Source organism: Tamandua tetradactyla, chromosome 14 (assembly GCF_023851605.1).
Source record: "Tamandua tetradactyla isolate mTamTet1 chromosome 14, mTamTet1.pri, whole genome shotgun sequence".
NCBI lineage: Eukaryota > Metazoa > Chordata > Mammalia > Pilosa > Myrmecophagidae > Tamandua > Tamandua tetradactyla.
In genome coordinates this window covers 71,756,297-71,780,186 of record NC_135340.1, presented here as the reverse complement: position 1 = coordinate 71,780,186, position 23,890 = coordinate 71,756,297, and the positions used below count along the sequence as shown (strand labels likewise).

The window sequence follows — 23,890 nt, the reverse complement described above, 5'->3', positions numbered from 1 at the left end:
AATACTTTGGCATTCAAAAGTAAAGTAACCCATAAAAAATTTTTCTTGTAGGGAGTATTTAAAAAGGAAGATGATATTGATATGCTTGGTGAAGAGTTTAGGAAAGCATATCAGAAAAGGAGTGAAATTTGTGAAGAGAAATGATATCATCAAGATTTGGTAAAACTTGGATTCTTTTATATTTTTGCCACTAGATGTCAGCATAACTTATATTTTTACAGTTCAGTGACAGTAGGTATCTATGTCTGCTTGATTTTCTAAAACATCACTTTATTTCATTATTTGTAAACAGCTATCTATAAGAAGCATTTGGGTTTCGTTAGTAAATTAAACAAATTACTGCATAATTTTGTAATTGCAAATTAATTGCTTTTAGTCAAACAGTTATTTTTGTACAATTTAAAGCTCTAAATTCCACAGAACGTATTTAACATCACATATAAAAAAACAGACTATATTATAGGCGTAACCCAGGATGCTAATTTCTTTACTTCTACTGTTCAGGGTGTTTTTCTGCAGCCCCATATCTCAAGACAATATATTCTTCTTGACTAACTGTAGTCCAATGTGTAGTCTATATTACTGTGTTTTGTTTAGGAACTTTACTTCCCTGATTTGGCCAGGGAAAATAAATATTTAGAATTAATTTGGTTTTAAAGCAACTTTTTCTGTCTGTTATAAGGGAAAAGTATATAGTGAAGAATTTCAAAGAACTTTATTACCTAAAGTAATTAATTGTCAATAAGAACTTAAAAACAGAATTTCTCTCATATAAATTATCATTTTTTAAAATAGAGCTGACTCCCTAGAACATAAAATATTCAAGTACACTTGGGAAAACTCAAAAGAAAAAGGGCTAGTAGATCCAACAAAAGAAAAGACTGAAAAAGTTTCGTTCTTATTACTTTATTTTCCAAGTTATTTTCTTTTTCTAATAATTATGTTTTGTACCCCCTAAATCTAAACATAAATTTTCTGAAGTCATTTTGATTTCATTATCAAATAACTTCATTACTTTTAAGAGTAAAAATAATTGAAGCCATTATAGCTGGTTCAGGTTAAATAGATATCCATCATACATTTTCAGTTATCTTAAACTAATTGAAGTAAATCATTTATGAATTTCCCCATTCAAGTGCCTTCATAAATTCCTCTTCAGTGAAAGACAGCATCTTGGCAGCTTCAACATGCATCTGTTTTTAAAAAAAAAAAATCAATATATTCTAATTTAATATTAAAAGTAGACCACAGAATTATAGGAAAGGGGTGTGTGTGTGTGTATAAGATGCTATCAAGTTACAGGCAAATAATCTTGGAGGAATGTATATTCTAATTCCAATAAACACAAGAATTAAAATGGTAATTCAATTCATGGGCCGGCCTATAAAAAAGCCTTTTTGTCCAGCAGTGCCATTGAACCACCCTACGTTAAAATAATAAAGCATAGTATTGTAATACATGGCCTTTGCAAAAAAGGAAAGTGGAAGAAACATGAATTCATATTTTCTGTATACCAGGTGTACAGAGAAGGAAACAACAATAGTCGGGAATCAATATTCACTCTTCAAGGTTTCAAAGAGGCAATTAAATCCCTTAAGTAACAGTCATACTTGCTTATGATACTTTCTTATTTAGGAAGGACCCTGTTGTATTTAGAACAGAAGTAATCGCAGGTTAGCTTGTGTTGAACCAACTGTTCTGACAATAACAAATATTGACTTTGAACAAAATTTGAAAACATATTTGAAGGCACAGATGAGTAATCAGTAGTGAACAGAAACTGGAGGTGGTATCTTGAAACAAGGGGGGCACCCTGGTTTAGAAATTAGTAATTTTCCATGTTACTAAATATACTTGCATAAAAATAACTATTTGCTTGATGATCCCTATATATAAATCTTAACATGTAAATTATATTTTATATAAATAAAATTTTATACCTAAAGAAGTCAAAATAGAAATTATATATACCTAAAAGAAAAAAAATATTAAATGTTTTAGAAAAGTCCAAATAATATCTATGATTAACTTTAATAGGACAGACTTACCTTCTGCCTTTTTAAAACATCAATTAATTTTAATTGTTTCTTGAATCCAATCATTAATTCTCCCTTTTGTTTTTCTAACTTCTTGTTTTCGGATTTTAATGCCTCATTTTTTTTCTGTTCTTCATTCAGTATATCCTGTAAAAGGAAAAAAATAATCCCGTATTTTCTTTCTTTAATATGCAGGCTTTTAATGAAAAAAATATACATGCAAATAGTAAAAAAAGTATTTTTAAAACTCAAATCTAGCATTTAAAAACTGTCTTTGAATTATAAATTACAGGACTTTGACAGCTTTTAATCATGTTCAGGTCTTTCCCAATTTCAAAAATGTTTTAAAAATAGTTCAGTTCTAGGCCCAGTAGTGTCAGGTTAGCTTGTGTTGAACCAATTGTTCTGACAATAATAAATATTGACTTTGAACAAAATTTGCAAACATATTTGGAGGCATAGATGAGTAATCAATAGTAAGCAGAAGCTAGAAGTGATATCTTGAAACAATGAAGGCACCCTGGTTGAGGTCCACGTTTATCTGGCTGTTCCCTTGAGAGCACTTTCCAGTACATCCTGGTTTATAGGATACACCACAAGCACAAAGTACCATTCTTACAGGGCTGAGCAGTCAGACAACAGGGTAGAAAGTTCCCAGTGGGAAATCCTGGAAAGAAAGGGAGTCCTCAAATTCTGCTTACATATTCCCTCAAATCCTTGGCAGACATATATAAATCACTGGTACAGAGTGAGACTCCAGAGAATCCATGAAATTTAACAGCTACAGACTAAAGAGCTGAGCAGATTTCGGCCTCTGCCCAGGGCAAGGGAGACCGAGTTTGTAATCTTGGTAGAAAATTAACTGGATGAGCTCTGTGCAATGTGCCCTTGGAGAAAACGGACTGACGAACTTTAAGGCAGGTCAATAATAAGTATGGAAAGATCTGTACTTTAAAAAACGTTAAAAGATCTTTCAGGCAGAAGGAAAATGATTTAAAAAAATATTCCAAATCTAAATGCACACACATACAAAAAAAAAAAAGGAAAAAAGGAAACAAAAATACCAGAAATGTTTTTTCAAGATAAACTTCTACAGCAGTTTTAGGTTTCAGAAAATAGAGTTCCCATATACCCCTCCCAACACATAGTTCCTCCTTTTAATATCTTCCATTAGTGTAGTCTGCTTGTTACAACTGATGGATCAAGGCTTTACATTATTAGTAACTACAGTCCATTGTTTATGTTAGGGTTCACTCCTTCTGTACACAGTTCTATAGGTTTTGACAAACGCACATACCATTACGGTATCATACAGGATAGTTTCATGCCCTGAAAATACCCTACATTCCACCTAATCATCCCTTCCCCCTAACCGGATGCCCTTTCCACATATAATTGAAGTCATATAGGATATAGCCTTTTCAGACTGACATTTTTCACTTTGCAATATGTATTTAAGATTCCTTGGTGTTTTTCATGGCTTGATGGCTCATATCTTTTTATTGCTGAATAATATTCCATTTATGGGATGTGCCAATTTGTCTATCCATGCACCAAATGGAAGGGGATCTTGTTTGTTTCTCATTTGAGACAATTATGCATAAAGCAGCTATAAACATTCTGTGCAGGTTTTGGTATGGTTATAAATTTTCAAGTCCTTTGGGTAAATGCGTAGGTATGCAATTGCCATACTAGACAGTAAGCGTATGTTTAGCTTTGTAAGAATCACCAAATTATCTTCCAAAGTAGATGTTCTGTTTTGTATTCTCACCAGCAATGAATGGAAATTTCCGCTGTTCCACATACTTAGCATTTGGGGTTGCAATATTTTGGAATTCAGCCATCCTAAAGCAGTTAGTATATTCCTTTGTTGTTTTAGTTTGCAATTCCCTAATGATACATGATGCTGAGCATCCTTCTTTTTTTTTTTGGCATGGGCAGACACCAGGAATCGAACCTGGGTCTCCGGCATGGCAGGCAAGAACGCTGCCTGCTGAGCCACTATTGCCCATCCTGAGCATCTTTTCATATACTTATTTGCCACCTGTAATATCTGTTTTGATGAAGAGGCAGTTTGGCTCTTTTCCCCTTTTTAAATTGGGTTGTTTTCTTATTGAGACTTACGAGTTCTTTGTAAATTTTGGATATAAATCCTTTGTCAGATATGTGTTTTGCAAATATTTTCTCCCAGTCTGTGGCTTGTATTTCAATCTCCTAAATTTTAATGAAATCCAACTTATCAATTATTTCCTTACTAGATCATGCTTTTGGTGTTGTGTAAGAAACCATCGCCAAACCCAAGGTCTAAATTTTTTCCTCTGTTATCTTCTAGATGTAGTTTTGTGAGTTACATTTAGGTTTATGGTCCATTTTGAGTTAACTTTTGTGGCAGGTGAAAGATCTCTTTTTTTTTCTTTTTTCACATGTGGATGACCTGTTGTTCCAGCACCATTTTTTGAAAGACTGTCCTTTCTCCATTGAAATGTTTTTACTTCTTTATAAAAGATCAGTTACCTATATTTGTTTGGGTCTGTTTCTGGGCACTTAAAACTATTGCACTATCTATTTGCCTATTCTTTGTCAATATCCTACTATCCTTGTAGTTAGTCTTGAAGTCAGGTCGTGTCTGTCTTCCAACTTTGTTCTTCACCGTGTGCTGGCTTTTCTGGATGTTTTGTCTTTCCATATAAACTTTAGAATCAATTTGTTGACATCCACAAAATAACCTGCCAGGATATTGATTGTGATAGTATTGAAGCTATATATTGAGCTGGGTTGAACTGACATCTTAATAATACTGAATCTTCCTATCCATGAACATGGAATATCTCTCCATTTATTTAGATATTTCTCATTTTTTCAACAGAGTGTATGGTTTCCTTCAAAAAGACTTAAGATTAATACCTAAGTATTTCATTTTTGGCGGGGGATGCTAATTTAAAAGGTGTTGTGTTTTTTTAACTTCACATTCCAATTGTTCATTGCTGGTATATAGGAAACAGTTGACTTTTGTATATTAACCTTGTATCCTGCAACCTTGTTATAACTGTTGTTGGTTTAGGAGGTTTTTGGTCAATTCATTGAGATTTTCTACATAGACAAGTGTGAGAATTAGATCATGTCTCCTACAAAGTATGTTCAAGAACTTACTTCCATCCTGTGAGCATAAACTCATTTCTAAGTGGGATTTTCAAAGATTGTATGATGAGGACAATCTGAATCAGGGTGAATCTTAATCTGGTATGACTGGAGTCCTTATAAACAAAGGAGATTTGGAACAGAAGTACAAACCACTAGAGGAGAAAGAGCCAGATCACGATGTATATGTGTGAGAGAGACATTGCCAACAAGCTACCACCACAACACAGTAGACTTTGGAGAAGGCATTGCCTGATACCTTTGATTTGGACTTCTGTCCACCTGTCAGCCAATACATTCTTACTGTTTAAGCCAGCGCGTTCCTACTGTTTAAACCAACCAGTGCATGGTATTTTGTTATAACAACCCTGGCAAACTAAGACAACAATCATATAACCTGCAAACAAAGAGTTTAATTCTTCCTTTTCAGTGTGTATGTGTACCTAATGTGTTATCTAGGACTTCCAGTACAGTATGAAAGGAGTTGTGGGAGGGGACATCCTTGTCTTGTTCCTGATCTTAGGGGTAAATCATCTAGTTTCTGACCGTTAGGTATGATGATGGGTGTAGGTTTTTTGTTTGTTTTTTTATATAGTATCAAGTTGAAGAAGTTGTCCTTTATTCCTACTTTCCTAAGAGTTTTTATCATAAATCCATGTTGGATTTTATCAAATGCTTTTAATACATTGATTTTTCTTTAGGCTGTTGATGTGAATTACATTAATTGATATTCAAATGTTGAACCAGCCTTGCATATCTAGAATAAATCCTATAGTTTTAGATTTGACTTTCTAACATTTTGCTGAGGATTACTGCATCTCTGTTCTTGAGAGATATTGATCTATAATTTTTCTTTCTTAGAATGCTTCATCTGGTTTTGGTATGAGGATAATGTTGACCTCATAAAGCGAGTTAAGAAGTGCTTTCTCTGGGTCTGTATTCTGGAAGAGATCATAGGGAACTGGTATCATTCTCCTTTAGAATTCACCAGTGAAACCATCTATCTGGTGGCCCCCTATTTTGGAAAGATGTTGATTCAGTTACTCTAAAAGAGATAAAAGCTCCTTGGCTTCTCTGTCTCTCCCCATGTAAATTTTGGTAGATTTGTTTTTCAGAGAATTGGTTAATTTCATCTAAGCTATCAAATTTGTGGGCATAGTATTGTTCATAATATTCCTTTGTCTTTGGGAGAGGCAGAAAGCTGGAGACTGGCATGGAGGTGCAGAGCCCACGGGAGTGTATGGCTGGGAGCAGGGGACTAAGAAGTAAGCCAGGCTGTGTTCCTTGGGCGCGCTACCCTCACCAGCACAGCCCTGTGACCAGCGATTCACCCCATGCCCCAGGTACCCAAACCCAGTTACCCATCCCATTCCCCATGCTCCAGGCACCTCCACCCCCCCAGTCCATGTACCTGCCCAACACTCCCACCCCAAGTGCAGCCCAACCCATCTCTCCTGCTCCCCTCCTGAGCACTACCTCCCCCTCCCTGTTCCCTGCAGGCTGTTGCCAGCACATAAAGGCTGCGGGCACTAACCTCCATACTCAGCCTCCCCCTGCACCCCCACCCAAACTCTGCGCATCAGTTTACTGCACTCCTAGGACCACACATGGGCCCCCAATCATATCATTCAGCTCTAGGAACTGCACTTTAGTCCTAGAACCGTGCATGTGCATGGCCCTCAGCCACATTTCCCAGATCTGAGAAAGTGCTGACTTGTACAGCTGGATCACTTCTGCCCCAAATCCACAAAGGTATAATGCTGACCTGCTGCCACAGCTCTATGCATGTGCACAAAGGGCCCCATGCCTTGACCAGCGCACACCAGGGTTATGCCCACCAGACCAGTGTACCCACACAGCTGCATCCTCCCTGGCCGCTGGACACCCATGTTCACAAGCATCAGTGTAACATCCCCAGCCTGTGCCTATACCTGCCCTGAAACAAATCACTGCAATGAGTGTCCCACGCCGTACCCTGCTCCCTGCTGAACAACCATCCCACAAACACAAGGCCTTAGACTACTGAAAGAAATCAACTCTGAAAGTAAATCAGTCAAGATTTAAGACAGCAGAAGATCACTAAGCATATCATGCAGACAGATATAGCCCTGCCTAATGACCAAATTAAAACACCAGAGGGGACGCAGACATTGGAACAACCAAAGTTGTTCATACAACTCTACTTAATGAAATAAGTAGGACAGCAAATGACATAAAGGAGATCAGGTAGAAGAGCATAAAGAGGAATTTGAAAGAATAAATAGAAAAATAGCGGACATCACAGAGATGACTCTGTTGACCAAATAATGAACATACTAGAATCACCACACCAGATTTGAAGAGACAGGAGAAAGAGTAAGTGATATGGGAGGACAGGATAACTGACTTTGAAGACTCAAAACAGCAAATGGAAAAAATTGAATTGGATCTCAGAGAATGAGTAGTCAAAACAAATAAGAATCATAGGTGTCCCAGAAGAAGAGAGAAGTAAAGGACTGGGAAGAGTAGTTGAGGATATAATGGGGGAAAACTTCTCAACCCTCATAAAGGATTTAAATATGCAAATCAAAGAAGCACAAAGAACTCCAAACAGATTAAATCCAAATAGGCCTTCCATAAGACACATACTAATCAGTTTGTCAAATTTTGAAGAGAAGCAGAAAATCCTGAAAGCGGCAAGAGAAAAACAATCTACTACATACAAGGGAACCCAAATAACACTGACTTCAGACTACTCAACTAGAACCCTGGAGGCAAGAGGGCAGTGATATATTTCAGATCCCAAAAATGAAAGACTTCCAGCCAGGAATTCTGTACGCAGCCAAATTACCCTTCAAAATTGAGGGAGAGATGAAAGTTTTCACAGAAAAAGATGCCCTGAAAGAATTTCTCAACAAGAGAGTGCCCCTACAAGAAATAATAAAAGGAGTTCTGCCAGCTGAAAAAAAGACAGGAGAGGGAGGTCTGGAGGAGGGCACAGAATTGAAGAGTGCCACTAAGGGGAATTTAAAGAATACAAAGAGAAAGAGGGAAAAGAATATATAGATCTGACAAATAAAAAAGATAAGATGGTAGATTCAAGAAATGCCTTTTCAGTAATAACTACGAATGTTAATGAACTAAACTTACCAATTAAAAGATACAGATTGGCACAGTGGATTAAGAAACACATCCAGCTATATGCTGCTTGCAAGAGACTCATTTTAGAAACAAAGATACAAATAGATTGAAAGTGAAAGGATGGAAAAATATGTTCCATGCAAGTTGTAACCAAAAGAAAGCAGGAGTAGCTATACTAACTGGATAAAATAGATTTTAAATGTAAACACATCATAAAAGACAAAGAAGGACCCTATATACTAATTAAAGGGTCAATTCACCAAAAAGATATAACAATCATAAATGTTTATGCTCCCAATCGAGGAGCGCCAAAGTACCTGAGACAGACATTGGCAAAACTGAAAGGAACGATAGATGTTTCAACAATAATAGTAAGAGACTTCAGTACACCACTCTCCTCTATAGATAGAGCAACCAGACAGAAGATCAACAAGGAAATAGAGAAGTTAAATTATCGAAAAATGAATTAGACCTAAGAGACATATATAGGTCACTGCACCTGAAAGCACAAGAATATATATTTTTCTCTAGTGCTCATGGAACATTTTCCAGGATAGATAATACACAAAACAGGTCTTTATAAATTTAAAAACATTGAAATTATTCAAAGCACTTTCTCTGATCACAATGGGATGAAGCTGGATCTCAATAACCATCAAAGAATGAGAACATTCCCAAATACATGGAGATTTAATAACACACTCTTAAACAACTAGTGGGTCAAAGAAGAAATTGCTAGAGAAATCAGTAGCTATCTGGAGATGAATGAAAATGAGAATACAACTTACCAGAACTTACAGGATGTGGTAAAGGCTGTGCTGAGAGGGAAATTTATTGCCCTAAATGATAAAAAACAAAGAGCAAAAATCGAGTACTTAGCTCACCTGGAGGAACTTGAGAAATTAGCAAACTAACCCCAAAGCAAACAGAAGAAGAGAAATAACAAAGGTTAAAGCAGAGATAAATGAATGGGAGAACAAAAGAACAATAGAAAGAATCAATAAAACCAAAAGTTGGTTCTTTGAAAAAATAAAATTGATGGCCACTAGCAAGACTGACAAAGAAAAAAAGAGAGGATGCAAATAAAATCAGAAATGAGAAGGGGTACATTACCACAGACCCTGAAGAAATAAATCATAAGAAGATACTATGAACAAGTATACGCCAACAAACTAGACAGCTTAGATGAAATGGACAAATTCCTGGTAAAACACAAACAAGATACACTGACTCAGGAAGAAATAGAAGATGACAACAAGCCAATCAAAAGTAGAGAGATTCAATCAATCATCAAAAATCTCGCTACAAAGAAAAGCCCAGGGCCAGATGACTTCATGGGGGAATTTTATCAAACATTCCAAAAAGAACTAACACCAATCCTGCTCAAACTTCTCCAAAAAATTTAGGAAAAAGGAACTCTACCTAACTCATTTTATGAAGGTAATATCATTTTAATACCAAAACCAGGTAAAGATGCTATAAGAAAGGAAAACTACACGTCAGACTCCCTAATGAACATAGATGCAAGAATTCTCAACAAAATACTAGCAAATGGAATCCAACAATACATTACAAGAATTATATACCATGACCAAATAGGGTTTATACCAGGAATGTATGGATGGTTCAACACAAGAAAATCAATTAATGTAATACAGCACATTAACAAATTGAAAGGGGAAAATCACATGATCATCTCAATTGATGCTGAAAAGCATTCGACTAAATGCAGTACCAACCAAAATTCCAACAACCTACTTTGAAGACTTGGAAAAGCTAGTTACCTAATTTATCTAGAAGGGAAAGAGACCCCAAATAGCTAAAAGCATCCTAAAAGAGAAAAATGAAGTGGCAGGATTAACACTTCCTGATTTTAGAACTTATTATGAAGCCACAATGCTCAAAACAGCATGGTACTGGCACAAAGATAGAAGCATTGACCAATGGAATTGAATCGAGAGTACAGAAATAGACCACCAAAGCTGTGGTCAACCGATTTTGACAAGGCCCCCAAATCCTCTGAACTGGGACAAAATAGGCTTTTCAATAATTGGGCATGGAAGAACTGGATATCAATAATCAAAAGAATGAAAGAGGACTTCTATCTTGTACCCTACACAAAAATTAACTCAAAGTGGATCAAACACCTAAATATAAGAACTAGCACCATAAAGCTTCTAGAAGAAAATGGAGGCAAATATCTTCAAGACCTAGTCATAGGAGGTGGCTTCCTAAATTTCACACCCAAAGCACAAGCAACAAAAGAAAAAGTAGATAAATAGGAACTCCTCAAAATCAAATGCTTCTGCACCTCAGAAATCTTTGTCAAAAATGTGAAAAGGCAGCCAATCAATGGAAGTTGGAAATCACACATCAGACAAAGGTTTGATATCCCATATACATAAAGAAATCATACAACTCAACAACAAAAGAATAAACAGCCCAGTTATAAAATGGGCTAATGATATGAATAGGCATTTTTCTGAAGAGCAAATACAGATGACTCAAAAGCATATGAAGAGATGCTCATTTTCATTAGATATAGGGAAATGCAGATCAAGACTACAGTGAGATACCAACTCACACCTATAAAAATGAGTGCTATTAAACAGGAAACTATAAATGTTGGAGAGGATGTGGAGAAATTGGGACACTTATGCACTGCTGGTGGGAATGTATAATGGTACAGCTCCTATGCAAGACAGTTTGGCAGTTCCTTAGGAAACTAAATATCAAGTTGCCCTATGAGCCAGCAATAACACCACTTGGTATATATCCTCTTTAGGAGGATCAATTAATTGGTAAGCCTCTAGTATGACTTTTCAGGAAAGAAGAGAAAACACAAATTACCAACATCAAGCATAAGAAAGAAACATCATTATAGACCATACAGATATTCAGCTCTTTCAGAAGAGCTGAAAGCAACGACACAGACAGACATTTATTTGCACATCAATGTTCATAGCAGCATTATTCACAATTGCCGAAAGATGGGAACAATCCAAGTGCCCATCAGCAGACAAGTGGATTAACAAAATGTGGTACATACGTACAATGGAAATATTATGCAGCAGTAAGACAAAAGGACATCCTGAACCACAAGACAAGCCTTGAGGATATAATTCTGAGTGAAATAAGCCAGACACAAAAAGACAGATACTGTATGGCTCCACTCTTATGACCATGGTAAAGGTAAAATCAGAGGCTTATAATACAGAATATAGGGGACTCAGAGATACATAGGAGGTAGAGATGAGTGAATGGTTAGCTAATTAGGTTGAACTCAAATGTAAGGGAATAGATAGAAGTGAAGGCCATTTTCTAGTGGGTCTATAAGTAATATTACCATACTGAAGGTGAAGAAGATTGAAAAGGGTTTTATAGACCTATGTGCCCCACTGATTAACACTAGAAATATAAGTTCTTGCAAGAAATACTTCAAAGGTTAAAAAAAATTAATAAAAAAGCCATCTGGAAATATCCCCCTAACACTTGGAAACAAAATGACAAACTACTAAGTAACATATTATTCAAGGAAGAAAATTAGAAAGTATTTTGAATGGAATGTAGCTAAAGCAGTGTACAGAGGAAAATTTATAGTGCTAATGCTATATTAGAAAAAAAGAACGGTCTCAATAACCTAAGCTTTCAGCTTAAGAAACTAGACAAAGAAGAAATCAAAGCTAAAGAAAGGAGAAAAGGGGAATAATAAAGAGTAGAGCAGAAATCAATGAAAGAGAAAATGAAATAATTTTGAATTATTGAAACCGAATATTGATTCTTTAGGAGGATCAATTAATTGGTAAGCCTCTAGTATGACTTTTCAGGAAAGAAGAGAAAACACAAATTACCAACATCAAGCATGAGAAAGGAACATCACTATAGACCATACAGATATTCAAAGACTAGTAGGGAAATACTAAAAAAACTTTTTGCCTATAAATCTGACAACATAATGGACTGATTCCTTCAAAAGGTATAACCAACCAAACTACACAAAAATTTTAATTTGAAGTTTAAGATCTTTCCACAAAAAAACTTCAGACCCATATTGCTTCACTTGTAGAGTCTATCAAACATTTAAGGAAAAAATACCAATTGTACAAAAACATTTTCAGAAAGTTATGGACGAGTGAGCAGTTCCTAGCTCATTTAATAAAGGCAGCAATATCTTTAGGCCAAAACCAAGATTCTACAAGAAAGGAAAACTACAGCCTTAAACTCCCATGTAAACAAAGATGTAACAAAGCTTAAAATAATACACCATCACCAAGTGAGGTTAATCCCAAGAATGTAAGGTTGGTTTAACATTCAAAAATCAATATAATTCATCATCTAAATAGATTTAAAAATAAAACAAATATGTTATCTCAATAGATGCAGAAAAAGCACTTAAACAAAATCCAACTTGCATTCCTGATAAAATCTCTCAGCAAACTAGGAATGGAAGGGAACTTCCTCAGGGAATAAAGGATATCTACAAAAAAAAAATAGTACAGTTAACACCATATTTAATGATAAAACTCTGATTTTTTTCTCTTATGATTGAGAACAAGGTAAAGATGTCTGCCCTCACCACCTCTATTCATAATTTTAAGGATCTAGCCAATGCAATAAGGTAACAACAGAAAATAAAAGGCACTGAGATTGTAAAGGGAGAATTAAAACTGTCTTTATTCACAGACAACTTGATTATCACTACTGGTCTGAATCCAGACTGCAGCCAGTTTTTTCAAGGCCAGTGACTAAAAATGGTTTTTACATTTTGAAAGGTTAAATAAAAACAAAAAAAAAAACCAAAACCAGTAAAGAATTTGCAACAGGGAACACATGTGGTCCATAAAACCTATATATATTTACTAGCCAGCCCTTTACAACCAAGTTTCTTGATCCTTGGCCTATGTAGAAAATCCTAAGGTTAGAACTAATAAATGAGTTTAGCAAAGTTGCCAGATACAGCATAAGTATACAAAAGTCAATTGTAGGGGTGCATGGTATCTCAGTGTTAGAATTCTTGCCTGCCATGTGGGAGACCTGGATTTGATTCCCAGCCCATGCACACACACAAAAATGTTGTGAACAAAAAATCCCTATAATATACATATCACATATCTGCCTCTGTATGTGTGTATGTATAGTTACAGAAGTACATATATATAAACAGGGAGACATAAAGTTAATTGTATTTCTATATTCTAGGAACAGTCAATCAGACATTGAAGTTTTAAAAACCACACTTAAAATAACATCAAAAAAGAAAAAATACTAAGAGTAAGGTTTGGTAAAAATGTATAAATCCAGTACACTGAAACTACAAAATATTGCTTAGAGAAAGCCTAAATAAATGCAGAGATTTTCTGTGGGCTTGATTTGGAATACACAATATTGTCAGTTTTCCCTAAATTGATCCATAAATTCAATGCCGTGCCAATCAAAATCCCAAAAGGATTTTTTATAGAAAATGACAGTCATTCTAAACTTTATGAAATGAAATGAAAGGAAATGAAAGAGATCTAGAATAGCCAAAATAACTTAGAAAAAGAACAAAGTTGGACATACACTTATTATAAATCTATAAAACCAAGGCAGTATATTAATAGCATAAAGGCAGCCATGTCATTGGAATAGACTAGAGATTCACACATATCTGGGCAACTGATTTTCAATAAAGTTGTCAAGGCAATTCAATGGTGAAAGAATAATCTTTCAAAATTGTACTGGAATATATGAAAAAAAAAACACAGACAACCAGACCTTGTCCCTCATACACATAAGTCACCTATATATAAAAGCTAAAGTTCTGCCACTTCTAGAAGAAAACATAAGATACAAACTTAGTGACCTTAAACTTGGAAAATAATTTTTAATTAAGACTCGAAAAGCGCAAGTTATAGAAGTAAAGAAAAAGTCTGTAAGTTGGACTTCATCAAGATTTAAAAATGTTGTTCTTAGAATGATCATGTTTAAAAATAAAAGGCAAGCCACAGACTAGGATACAATCTTTGCAAAACATATATCTGACAAAAGACTTGTAACTAGGACATATAAATAATTCTTACAACTCATTTATAATAATCAGACAGACAAGCCAATTATTTAAAAATGAACTAATGACTCCAGTTTTTCTTCAGATCATATAAAATTTTTGCCTTTTAAAAATGAACTAATGAGGGGGTGGAAGAGTAGTTCAGTGGTCGAATTCTCACCTGCCATGCAGGAGACCCAGGTTCAATTCCTGGCCCATGCACTTCTCCCCCAAAACAAACAAACCAACAAATGAAAAACAAACAAAAATTCAGTGGATGAGGCTGCAATAGGGGACACTCACATGGAAAAAGAATGAAATGTGACCCCCACAATAAAGCATACAAAAAAAAAGAGTAAAATTTAAAAAAATGAACTAATGAGGTAAACACTAAAGAAATCTGAATATAGTCTTTAGTTAATAAAAATGAATCAATATTGATTCATTAATTGTAAAAGATGTACCATACTAATATAGATGTTAACAATAGAGAAGACTGTGTGTGGAGTTTATGGGAACTTTGTTTTCTTCACAGTTTTTCTGTAAATCTAGAACTATTTTAAAAAATAAAGTCCACTAAAAAAATGAGCAAAAGTTTTGTTCAAACATTCATTAAAGATATGAAAATCGCAAATAAGCATTTGAAAAGATGCTCAACATCATCAGAAATTAGGGAAATTAAAATTAAAATCACAACGATATACTATCACACACCACTAAACAGCTAAAATTTATAAGTCTGGCTATATCAAGTGCTGGTGAGGAGACAGAATGGCTGATACTCTCATATACCGTTGGTGGGAACATAAATTAGCACAATCACTTTGGAAAACAGTTTGGCAGTACAGCATACATCCACTATACCCAGACATTTAACTCTTAGGTATTTACCCTAAAGAAATCAAAGCATATAATCGATCACATGAGACTCATAAATGAATGTTAATGACAGAGCTATCTGTGATAGCCAAAACCTGGAAACAACCCAAATGACCATCAACAGGTAAATGATTGAGCAAATTCTGGTATATTCATACTGTGGGTAAAACAGAAAGAAATGAACTATCATTAACAGGCAACAAAACAGATGAATCTCAGAATAATCAGGGTGAGTTAAAGAAGTTAGATACAAAAGAATTTATATAAAATTCTAGAAAAATGCAAACTAGATTCTAAGGATGGGGGTAGGAAGAAGGCATGGATTATAAAGGCACAGGGTTAATGAATATGTTTTTTATCTTTATGGTGATCGTTTCACAGTATATATATATATATATATGCACATATATATGTATAGTTAAAATTCATCAAATTTTACAGTTTAAATTGTATGTCTATTACACTTTAATAAATGTGAAAAAAATTAAAAATGCATACTTAAAGATCAGCAAATGAAAAAAAATTGGGGGATGCAACTAAAGGAGCAGTTTGAGGGAAATTTTTATTTAAATGTTTGATAGAAGAGTATTATAATCAATGATCTAAGCTTTCACTATAAGAAGCTAGAAAGAGGAGTGAATTAAACACAAAGTAATTAGACAAAAAGAAATGCAACTTCAATGAAATAGGAAACATAATTAGAGAAAATAAAAACAAAAGTTGTTTCTTTGAAAAGACTGATAGCTCATCAACAAGACTGATGAAGGGGGAAAAATAAAATTCAAAATGTGGATGAATCTTAACATTACACTAAATTAAAGAAAGCAGTTATGAAAGAATACATCCTCTACAATTCCATTTATATGAAATTCAAGAACAGGGAAAAATCAGTGCTATCTCTGAGACTGGAAAAGGATAGAAGGGAACTTTCTAGAGGTAATAAAAATATTCTATATATTGATTTATCTCATATTTTATGGTGGTTACAGAGGAATGTACAAGAGCCAAAACTTACTGAACTACACATATAATATTTGTGCATTTTACAATATGTAAATTAATTCAATGCAAAAAAAATCACTTATTCTTAATGTCAGCGCTAACATTTAAGCCAAACTGTATTTGAAGTCCTACTTTGTACCAGTTCCTTCACAGCCACCCTTATCTTTCATTATTTTGTCATCTTCTCTCCTGCCACAGTGCCATTTTTACATACTACTCACTCTTCCCATAATCCCTCCCCTAGCAGTTAACTCCTATATATTATTCAGAATTTTCAACAAATTCCCAGGTGATGCTTCTGCTGCTGGTTCTGAGACCACATTTTGATAACCACTGTTATAGAGTTACTATAAGGCTCACCATTGTATCTCTGACATCTAGCAAATTCTTCTCATAGAATTGACCTCAATTCTATAAATATCTGTTGAATAAGTTATGGCTCCAGTATCAATGTGTGAGAGCCCTTGTACACTATAATTATTGATTATTAATTTTTTTTAGTTCTATGTCTATTAAGTATTCAGACAAAAGGTCTTCATTACTGGTAATTAACATTAAAATTAATTTTAATACCTTGTTATTTTGTCTTAATTTACTTAATTCCAATTTGTACTTTTCTGCTTCTTCTAGAGCTCTATTCAAGCGAACTTCAATGGCATTTTGACTAGCAGCAGCCTGTTTTTGTAGTCTTCTTTTGTCTTCTAACTCCTATATTGTAAAAAAGATACGGAACATTTATAAACATACCATAAGTTCTCTTTTTATTATTTTGCAACACTTTCCATTTCCATATTGCTTGCTCCTCAGTCTCTTAAGTCAGGAACTAAGCAGACAGTCTCTATAATAAAAAGGCCAGTGACAGCACTAAGTGCAAAGGTCTCACTGAGATCTTAATCCAAATTTGTATTAGAAAAATACATACTAAAAATGTAGTCATGAACTAGGCTTTCAAATCACTTTTGTTTGGAATTTTCCGCTTTTTATTGACCCCAGATGCAGTATATATAACTTCTGTATTTATTTTATAAGCAACTCTTTTTAATTATAGTTCTTCCTTTGGGAATCTCTTAAAACACCAATATAAGAAATAAACTCTCTCATGAATACTGTTTTTGAGTAACCTGAAAAAGTATATTGTTTAAGAAAATATTAACCACAGAGCATTCTACCTTAGCCTTATAGAGAAATCCCAATTCTGAACAGAAGCAACAGATTTTATGGATGATTTCCATGTCCTGGAATGGGTTTAGATCATTTTTTCAAACAGTTTAGGAGATTCTGTTGCAGAGTCCACAGACCATGTTTTCAAGAAGGACCTATAAGACAAACTTCAAAAGTCCACCTGTCAGCTAGCCTCAACTCTTGCCACAGATGTTTACCTTCTCCTATATCAGCAATATTTGGATTTCTCCCACACAACTCATGCTCTTCCTTCTGCCCTGTTCCCTCCCCACTTCTTATTTTCCTCTGGCTAGCACCTGCTCATCCTTTAAGAATCAGCTAAGGTTCTATCCTAAGGCTTTAACTCCTCCAAGAAGTCTCCTATATCTAATCCTTACTGTCCCTCCTCCCTAGATTAGGTGCCCTTTCTTCAGAGCTTCTACAGCACCTTAATAGACATATATCATAGTACCTCTGGTGTGGTACTAAACCATCCACTTACTTCATTTCCCCCACCATAATGTAAACTCCTTAAGGATAGAAGCAATAGTTCTTTGTTCCCAGCACTTAAGAGGAATATAAAATGGACTAACAATATGCTTATTGAACTAAACTTATTTTGTAGTATTTAACCACTGTTCTTTGTATTCCTACAATGCCTAGTACAGGGTTTTATATAAAATAGATACTCAGTAAATATTGTAGAATTAAAATGACTCAGTTAAAAGTAAAGTTCTTTGTAATCTTTTTTTATTTTTTTAAATTCTTCTTTGTAGTCTTTTATAATTTTTTCTCCTGGCTGTATCACTGTGTTTTATTTGCAAATTGATCTCCCTTGCTTGGAGTAATTAAAGGGAAAAACAAAACAAAACACATGCTGCTCTTTATGTAGGTTTCTAAACAAATCCAAGTGTGTATGGATAGCATCTGCTATCACCAGCCTTCTTCACAGCTTCGTGGGTGGTAGCTACACTTAAGCCTGATTTATCTCACTGCTCACATCAGAAAGGCAAAGATGCTCATTAGCTACAAAGTCCACGATTCTTGCTGCCTCATTTTAAGCCTCCTCTCATAGGAATATGGAAATTAATCTTCTTTACCCTTCTCTTTCCTTGTAGTGAATTTGTAACCTACCTATTTCATTGAAAAATGAAAACCATCCTTTATCACACGATGTCCCCTGACCCCTGAGAATCAGTATTCCCCATCTTAAGAAAAATTTTTTAAGAAAAGAAGAGCCAGAAGAATAGTAAAGTAGGAAATAAAAGTTTCCTGTAAGAGTAAATCCACTAAAGAAATGGAAAACCTGCAAACATTTCTGTTTTCAAATGTTCTCTGTGAAATACCTTTTGAAAAGTGCAGAAAAGATACCATCAGTGTTAAAGGAGAGCCTGTGTCCAGAAAATAAATTCAGTAATGTAAATCTATTGTTACCCCAAAAATTAAGCAGTTTGCATGTTGCTAGGCAAACATTTTATGAAGAATCTCAAGCCCTGAATTTCACATTAGTTTTCAAAGAAAAAGCGATAGATTAAAGAAAATCAAATCTAATTTTAAAAATCTAATACTGTGAGATTCAAGAAGAAATAATTTGCCATTCTCTCATATTTAAAGTCATTCGTAAAAGGCATTGGTATGGGGAATGTGCAAGAAGAGGAGAGAAAATATGAAGATGAACAAGGTATGGTCCTTCAAGGTGTCTGTAGTCTGGCAAAATTAAAAAGGTACATGTATCAGTAATCACAGCACAAGATAAAAATTAAGGAAATTCCAGGAGAGTAACACAAAGTGTCACTGTAATTCAGATGAGGAATATATAAAATGAGGATAAATAAATGATCAGATAAGATTCCACAAACCTTATCTGGATTCAGTTTCCACATCTGAAATGGGGAGTAATAATCTATACCCAATAGAGTTCACACTCTCATTTATTCAACTCATTTATTGAGTATTTACTGTGTGCCAGGAAATATTCTATATGGGCAGAATAAATTAAAGTTCCTGCTCTTATGAAGCTTGCACTATAGAGGAAGGGACATAATAAATAATTGTATATATATATATATAGTTTTATATATGTGTGTGTGTATACAGACATATGCAATATCTGGTAGTGATAAGGGCTACAAAGAAAAATAAGAAGAGGACAGATCAATGGGTAACTAAGTCAGATTGGTTAGGGGAAAACTTCTAAATGAAGTAAGGGAGATAGTCATGTAAAGAATTGGGGTAAAGAACTCCAGACAGGAGGAAACAATGAAGATAAAGACCCTAAGGCAGGAATCTACTTAGCACATACAAAAATCACCAGGAAGATCATTATGGCTTCAAGTAAGTAAGGTCTTAAGATAGGAGAATCAGGCCTTGTGAGTCTTGGCAAGGCGTTTGGGTTTTATTCTAAGTGACGTGGGATGCTTTTGGGGTTTTAAGCAGGAGGGCAACATGATCTGATTTAAGGAAGTGTGCCAGTTTGAAAGGATGTATGTACCCTAGAAAAGCCAAATTTTAATCTTAATCCCATTTTGTAAAGGCAGCCATTTCTTCTAATCCCTATTCAGTACTGTATGTTTGAATCTGTAATTAAATCATCTCCCTGGAGATGTGGCTCAATCAAGAGTGATTGTTAAACTGGATTAGGTGAAGATGTGTTTCCACCCATTTGGGTGGGTCTTGATTAGTTTACTGGAATCCTATAGAAGAGGAAACATTTTGGAGAAAGCTAGAGATTCAGAGAGAGCAGAGAATGCTGCAGCACCATGAAGCAGAGAGTCCACCAGCTAGCGACCTTTGGAGATGAAGAAGGAAAATGCCTCCCAGGGAGCTTCATGAATCAGGAAGCCAGGAGAGAAACCTAGCAGATGACGCCGTGTTTGCCAGATGCCCTTCCAACCGAGAGAAAAACCCTGTGTTCTCCATGTGCCTTTCCACTTGAGAGAGAAACACTGAGCTTCAGTGGCCTTCTTGAACCAAGGTATTTTTCCCTGGATACTTTAGATTGGACATCTCTATAGACTTGTTTTAATTGGGACATTTTCTCGGCCTTAGAACTGTGAACTAGCAACTTATTAAATTCCCCTTTAAAAAGCCATTTTGTTTCTTGTATATTGCATTCCAGCAGCTAGCAGACTAGAACAGGAAGTGACAGGTATTTTGAGAAGTGATTAATTCAATGTACTTTGAAGACAGAATTGACAGGAATTGTTGATGGGTTGAATACAGGTGTGGGAAAGAAAAGGATCAAGATGACTCTTAGATTTTGGCCTGCATAACTGAATGAGCCTTTTACTGAGAGGAAAGGAGGAGACTCAGGTATGCCATATAGCTAAATGAGAAATGAATACTATTTTCAACAACTAGTACTGGATATCTTTATGAAAAAAAAAAAGAACCTTGACTCTTACCTCATGTCATATGCAAAATTAACGAAATAGATCATAGAGCTATCTATTTATAATCATGCATAGTACATATACACATGAAGATTAACACTATAAAATTTATAGAAGAAAATATAGAAAAAAATTCTCATGACCTTGAGGTGGACAAAGATTTCTTGGATATAAAGATAGGATAAAACACTCAAAAAATTTATATTGGAATTCATCAAGATTTAAGACTGCTGTCTTTTAAAAGACACTGTTAAGAAAATTAAAAAAAGCAAATCAGATTGGGAGAAATTATTCACAATATATATTATAACAATAATTTTAAAGAAAACATAAAGAAAATTTACAACTTAAAAACAACTCAGTGTTTTAAAAATGGGCAAAAGGTATGAACAGACACATCACAAAATAAGATACATGACTAGCCAGTGAAAAGATACTCAACATCAATATAACTGAAATACAAATTAAACCTCAATGAGATACTACTACCTCTTCTCCTTAAAATGGCTAAAATTAAAATACATGACAATACCAAGGTTAGCAAGGGTATGGGGTAACTGGAACTCTCTCACATTGCTAATGGAAACATAAAAGAGGAAAATCACTTTTGAAAATATTTTAGCAGCTCCTTAAAAAATTAAATGCATGTTTTCCATAAGATCCCTTCTAAATATTTAGCCATGAGATATGAAAACATATTTCTACAAAAAAAGACATATATGAATATGAATAATGGCTTTTTTCTTATAAACTAGAAACAAGTGTCTATCAACTGGTGAGCAGGTAAACAAATTGTGGTATATCTATAAATGGAATACTACTCAGCAACACAATGGAATGAACCACAAAAAAATGCAACAACATTGATGAATCTCAAAAACATCATGCTTAACAAAAGAAGCCAAACACAAAAAGAGTTTTCTATAGGATTCCAGCTTCATGAAATTTTAAAATAAGGAAAACTAATGTGTAGTAAATGCAAATCATTGGTTCCCTAAGACCATATTTAGGAGTTGAAGATTTATTGGGAAGGGAAACAAAGAAGATTATGGAGGGTAAAAGAAATGTTCTTTACCTTGATTGTGGATATTGTCTTAGTTTGCCAAAGCTGCTATGGCAAAAGTTAGCCCTGTGGATCCCAAAAGGACATGTTCCATCCAAATGCAAAATAACATTCACACCATCCCAATATCCCAACAGCCTAAAGCCATTTCAATAATAACCCTTAAATACAAAGTCTTATCAAAATCAGTTATGACTGAAGTCGAGAGCATGGGTTTATCAGGTTGGGTCATAGATTGTAAGGACCCAATTGTAATGAGTCCTACTTTAAGCTCTCAACAGCAATCACATATATTCAGGAGTTGTAACTTATTTCCAAATTCTGAGATACTGAGCTGTTCGTATATAAGCTGGTCATCCCCAGAAACTTCAGGTATTTATATGACATCTGAGACTCCGAGTTAGAGCCCTGAAGCTATGAAAGACAGCATTATCCCATACAGGAATTGTTTAAAAAGTTGAAAAATGGATCAAACTTCTACTAGAGATAAGAATGAAGCTGATCTGGATAGGACTGGGGTAGATCAGAATACAGGGTAGAGGATGACATTGTCTGTATTTTAAAACTTCAACTTCTATGTGAGACCAAAGAGAGAGATTTGATTGGTGCAAAATTTATATGGGTAGTACATTACCTAATTTATCTTGTATGGTTAGTTTAGTTGAACACCATAAGTACATGGGATCTTGAATAGAGCATGAGATCTTATTGGTTTGTTCAGGTTAGTGTGATACCCTGATATATCCCAGAGTAATTTGGGCAGTGAATAAAAAAGTATTTGTAAGGCCACCTTGTGGGGCTGGGGAGAAAAGAAATATTCAGCTTCCCCATTTGGAGAATTCCTGATATTCTCACAAGCAGTGGGACAACCAAATCAAAACGGCTATGGTGGCTCAGCAAGCAGAGTTCTTGCTTGCCATGCCGGAGACCTGGGTTGGATTTCCAGTGCCTGCCCATGTGCCTTCAATCTTGTGGTTCACCCCTGTGAAACTTACTCCTGCAAAGGATAGGCTAAGCTTACTTCTAGTTATGCCTAAGAATCACCCCCAGAGAACTTATTTTGTTGCTCAGATGAGGCTCTCTCTCTAAGCCAACTCAGCAGGTGAACTCACTGCTCTCCTCCCTATGTGGACCATGACTCCCAGGAGTATAAATCTCCCTGGCAACAAGGGACAGAACTTCCAGGATGAGCCATGACCCAGCACCATGGGCCTGAGAAAGCCTTCTTGAACAAAAACGAGAAGAAAGAAATGAGACAAAGCTTCAGTGGCTGAGAGACTTCAAACAGCGTCAAGAGATTATCCTAGAGATTATTCTTATGCATTATATAGATATCACTTTTTAGTTTATGGTGTATTGGAGTGGCTGGAGGGAGGTACCTGAAACTGCTAAGCTGTGTTCCAGTAGCCTTGATTCTTGAAGACGACTGTTTAACAATACACCTTTTACAGTGTGACTATATGATTGTGAAAACCTTGTGTCTGGTGCTCCTTTTTATCCAGGGTATGGACAGATGAGTAAAAAAAAATATGGGTAAAAAATAAATAAATAATAAGGGGGTAAGGGGTAAAATAAATTGGGTAGCTGAAATACTCCTGGTCAATGAGAGGGAAGGGGTAGGGGATATATGAGTTTTTTCTTTTTTCTTATTTTTCTGGAGTAATACAAATGTTCTAAAAATGATCATGGTGATGAATACAAACTATGTGATGATATTGTCAGCCACTGATTATACACCATGTATGAACTGTATGTGTGTGAAGATTTGTCAATAAAATTATTTTTAAAAAATCGAGTATGGTCCGTACAAGGTGAAATTCTGGAAACACAGAAAACAAGTTATCTGCTTCCAGAATACAGTGGTGAGAGAGGCATAGGATAGACATTCCCATTCTAGAATGGAGAAATTGGAAGGAAAGCAGGGGCCACAGGTTCTAAGGAAGTCTGAAATCTAGCAGGGCATACTCCAGTGTATTTCAAGGTCTGAGAGTCATCCAGGGATTGATACTATGTCTTCTGGGCCTTCTGAAGTGCCGTTCCACCCATTCCAAGCACTTGGACAACAGCCAAGCTC

At 35.1% G+C, this 23,890-nt stretch overlaps 2 protein-coding genes across 4 annotated transcripts in view; one reads left to right on the top strand and one right to left on the bottom strand.

The window, feature by feature from the left end:
* MNS1 (meiosis specific nuclear structural 1) overlaps window positions 1-23,466 on the top strand; it is a 106,790-nt gene extending 83,324 nt beyond the window's left edge. The window contains exons 10-11 of one of the 3 annotated variants that reach the window (XM_077128009.1): window positions 52-159; window positions 16,831-23,466. In XM_077128009.1, the coding sequence (XP_076984124.1) occupies window positions 52-144 (93 nt within the window). In that variant the 3' untranslated portion in view covers window positions 145-159; window positions 16,831-23,466. Of the gene's footprint in view, window positions 1-51; window positions 1,914-16,830 lie in introns of those variants that run through there. The other 2 variants (XM_077128011.1, XM_077128010.1) reach the window with 2 other exon arrangements.
* The window catches only part of TEX9 (testis expressed 9), an 89,305-nt gene continuing 66,288 nt past the window's right edge, over window positions 874-23,890 (bottom strand). Inside the window, exons 10-12 of the mRNA XM_077128012.1 lie at window positions 16,774-16,908; window positions 2,049-2,183; window positions 874-1,193 (exon numbers count right to left, since the gene is read on the bottom strand). Of these exons, the coding sequence (XP_076984127.1) occupies window positions 1,116-1,193; window positions 2,049-2,183; window positions 16,774-16,908 (348 nt within the window). The 3' untranslated portion in view covers window positions 874-1,115. The remainder of the gene's footprint in view (window positions 1,194-2,048; window positions 2,184-16,773; window positions 16,909-23,890) is intronic.